The 4,265-nt window shown below is 41.3% G+C and overlaps 1 protein-coding gene across 1 annotated transcript; it reads right to left on the bottom strand.

Moving 5' to 3' along the window:
* Positions 1–352: 352 nt before the first annotated feature.
* On the bottom strand, positions 353–2,038 carry LOC149138259 (UDP-glucosyltransferase 29-like). The gene has a single exon (XM_089447776.1). The coding sequence runs from the start codon at positions 1,935–1,937 to the stop codon at positions 465–467; it is 1,473 nt and encodes a 490-aa protein (XP_089303902.1). The 5' UTR covers positions 1,938–2,038; the 3' UTR covers positions 353–464.
* Between the last annotated feature and the right edge of the window lie 2,227 nt (positions 2,039–4,265).

Raw genomic sequence — 4,265 nt, 5'->3', positions numbered from 1 at the left:
ACTGTCGACCCCATATGTCGCACGAAAAATCTAAATAAAACGAATACGTATGCATAATTAGTATTATTTTACAATTTTTTTGGGTTAGGTTGGTGGAGTGTCTCTTGTTTTTTTTGTCAGTATATCTGATTATCATTTATTTAAAATCAATCAATCAATTTTTTCAAAACCAGTGAATCATTTTTAGGCAAATTGCCACCGCCTAGTTATCCAGATTCCTTACACACAACTCACTTACAAAATATTAAATTAGTAATTCAACCAATTTATTTCAAATTCCAAATCAGCCGATAGCACGAAAAAAAATCCAACAAAATTCGATTTAACGCGATATAGCAATCAAACTCAGGAATTTCAAATAAAAATTATCCCCACTTATAGTTATTAAAAAAGAGTACATGCATATCGGCTCCTGAATATAGTTATTAAAAAAGAGTACACACATATCTGCTCCTGGATTCCATTCAATGGCAACCATGTCCGCTCGTTGCCGTGGCCAGTGCAAGAAGCTGCTGAGCGAATTTATCAACATATCGCTCTTCAGATCCCTTACAGCTTTCCCTATTCAATATCATCTTTCTGAACACATCTCCCATCTGCGATGCCCTCTGCCTCACCTCCTTCCCCTCTTCCGGCGCCATTACTGCCCTCACACCTCTGCAAATGTCCTCCCTGCTGGCTCCGCCATCGGCCCCTCTAGCGACCTCCACACCCACTTTCAATTCAGTGACAATCAATCTGGCATTCAACCCCTGATCCCATTGCATCGGCAGAGCGATGAGAGGCAATCCCACGCTCATTCCCTCCATGACAGAGCTCCAACCACAATGCGTCAGAAAAGCGCCGGTTGAAGAATGTGATAAAATCTCTTTCTGTGGCGCCCAGTCAGTCAATACCAACCCTCTGTCCCCAATCCGTTCTCCAAAATCCTCGGGCAATGAAGTCGAGCCGTCGGCATGGCCGCGGGCAAAATGCAATACTAAAATAAATGGATGCCCACTCGCTTCCAATCCCATAGCCATCTCTCGGATCTCTTCACTCGAAAGAAAACATTCGGTGCCGAAGGAAGCATACACAACGGAAGAAGCGGCCTTCCTTCCAAGCCATTTCAAGCACTCGGAGTCCAGAGGCCCGGCATTTGATTGCAGAAGCGTACCTACGGGAATGACCGGTTTCCCGGTGACCCGCTGGAAATAGTCGATGAACTTCCCTTCAAACTCGTAGCACGATTTTACTGCAATAGCCTGACAGCCATTGATACATGTGACTATCCGATCTATACCTCTCAAACCATCGGTGTCGTCTCTCATGTGAAATATCTTGAGCGTAAACTGCGCTTCAAACCGCCGCCATGAGATGGTGGATGAGGGGTAGCCCGGTGGAGGAATCATCAAGTCGTCTGCGGTGACATGTTCTCCATATTCGGCATTAAGCGGTGAGAGCTGATAACTCGAATATGCCGCACCGAAGATAATGAAGAATACGGTGGGTATGCCGAGCTTCGTTGCCACTCGAGGAGTCCAGTATTGAACCAAGTCGAAGACTACCACATCTGGAGAAAGGCGGCGCAGTAGGTTTTCGAATGGCTTCTCTAAGAGGTGCACGGCGCGGAGTAAGAGAGGCCATAGATGGGCCGGAGTGTCGGACGTGCACTCGATCCCGGGAGGCAATCCTTCCACCGCTGGCAATGGCAGTTCCACCATCTCAACTTTGCCCCGCGAGTTTCGATTTGTGACGATGAAAAGCGGCTCTATCTTGGGAACATTGAGAGGAGTTGTGAGAAAGGAGACTTTGATGCCGCGTTCTGCGAGTCCTTTGGCTAGCTCTGCGTATGTAGAAAGATGGCCGCGAGCCAGCCAGGGAAACATTAGAACGTGAAGTGTTTTTGAGGATCTCTCATTTGAATCGTGGCAGCAACTTGCACTGTATAAATCCATTAATCTTGCTTTGTTGTTCGCTCTGATATCTATCAGAGGAGAGTGAATGAATGAAAGTTTAACGACACTTAAACCGATATACCGTCAAAGAAAGTTGGGTTGACAAGCACTGGCAAAAATAAATAAAGAAATGTGTTCACATTCCCAGGATGAAAACCACGTTGGTCATAGTTAAATGGTAGGTAGTCTGGTTTTGGTTGTTTTGTATGGAAAAAAAATAATAAAACAAAGATAATGAGACATGTGTAGGCGAAGATAGTTAAATGGTGGACCCCCTGGTTTTGGTCGTTGGTTTTATGAAATATACAATAAATAAATAATGAAAAATTAATGAAATAGGTGTACGCGAAGCCAAAGATAAGACGTGGCCAGGATATTGAAAAAGATATGTTTTTTGAAAAAGTAATACACCATTGAAAAAGATATGTTTTCTGAAAAAGTAATACACTAGAAACATTATCAAGTTATAAATTTCTATTAATTTTCCTTTTAGGTATTAATTAATTTATGGTAAAAATGTTGTTATAAATATTAGAGTGGTAGTTAGTGATGGTAAATGAGCATTAAGGTATCTGTTGATGGTAAACGAATAGAGTAGCAACCAGGTATATTTATGTTTGATGCTAAGGTATGTGGTAGTGATCTAGATTTATGAATGAATGAAATAAAATAAAGATGTGAATAGAACACAAAGATATAATGAAATCATAACTTTAATTCAATTATAACAGATTACTAAAAATTGTTATATGCAGAATGGAAATAAACTAGCTTAGGCAATGGTAGCTTATCTTTGAGAAGAGGTGTGATAGCTACATGCCTTTTGAACTGTGTTACAACGAGGATCGATGGCTTTTTATCATGAAGAAACAATGGGAAATCTAAAAATCCAAAAACCTAACCCTCGGAGATCAAGCGGCAAAAGCTTGTGGGCTTCATTGGGCTTAGTTGGACCGTCAACTTCCTGTTGGCACATGAAAATCCTTTAACTATCATAATACCTAGTTCCAAAGATCTCTAAGAGGAGGTCGAGAACAAGCTAATAAATTGATATTGCAATTTTCTAATGTCTCTCATTTCCCAAAAAATGTCTTCTTGGCCTTCGAAATGGCTCCGGAAATTAAAGACTTGAAAACTGCCAAAAATAGTAAGTTGTGCTACAATTAAGGAAACTGAAAAGAAACTACGGTGGAGGTCCAAGTGGAATAGGCGAGTGGCCACCAATACCCACCTAGATCATGCAAAGGCTATGTTGATCAAAGATGAAAGAGTTGAGATTGTGATGCTTGACAAAAGTGTGACCTAGTTGAATGGAGATGTTGATGAGCTTATGACAAAGGTTCGTTTGGTTATGCTGTTGTATGCATATGATAGTTGAGTTGAAATCTTGTGATGCAAGACAAAACAAAGGCATGATGCAAGTATTGGGTGTGTGGTATATTCTTTCCACGACTAGCCTCACGCTATGTACGTTGTGTTGAGTGCAACGAAGGGATCCCAGGAAGGTGGAGGGGTCCCAGGAGATCTATAACACATGCACAAGATTGCCTCAGGAAAGGGAAATTATTTTTTTATATGAACCCAATAATAATTCAGCGGACCCAAATATGGGGGCCAATCTACCCAAAGTTTTATCCATGGATAACGTACCAAACAACTCGAAGTCCTCGAGCCCATGCGTTTGCCCTTATCTGTGATGTTTTTAACCTGAAATGTCGATAGGAGATAGAATGAGATAGAACGTCGAACCTCCAAAACAAGCTCCCCTTGATTATCGTGTCAACCTTAGGACACAATTAGTAGATCGACTTACAATCAACACATAAGGAATTAAGCCAAAGACAATATGTGAATTCAGATATTCTTGCCATGAACGAGATCTCTTCAATGCTTATTAAAAAAAAATCGCCTCCATGGACCATGTGGACCCTAGCACGAGTGTCACGTGCCTTTACACTAGGATGAGGCAAAAATTGTTGTGTCCCTCTTAACAACCATATGAAATTGGACTAGTGGAAGCCACAATCTAGTGAGTTCATCCCATACCGCTACAGCCGGAACCTTCCAGACATTTCAAACCCATGACTTGCGATGCTTGTATTATTCCAAAAATTTCAGGGATTTGGGATTTTTAAGAAGTAGACTGGTTCAAGAGCGCCTCACCTAACCTACCAGAGTTATAGTAGCTTAATTTCGCACCCCCCTAACCATTTATTTCTCTGCAATTCTATGTGTTGGGTCTATTGTTTGGCATTGTGTTTCTCCCTAATTAACATATAGAAATTCGAGAAAGGCTTATCGTAACATAGATAGATGAAAAGCATGATT

The sequence above is a fragment of the Pinus tabuliformis genome, chromosome X (assembly GCF_031772625.1).
Source record: "Pinus tabuliformis cultivar Carrire ecotype Pingquan chromosome X, CPIR1, whole genome shotgun sequence".
NCBI classification, from domain to species: domain Eukaryota; kingdom Viridiplantae; phylum Streptophyta; class Pinopsida; order Pinales; family Pinaceae; genus Pinus; species Pinus tabuliformis.
This window is presented reverse-complemented; position numbering and strand designations above follow the sequence as displayed.

Excerpts from the sequence above, each read along its gene's own strand:
- LOC149138259 (XM_089447776.1), bottom strand. The coding sequence starts at position 1,937 with ATGGATTTATACAGTGCAAGTTGCTGCCACGATTCAAATGAGAGATCC.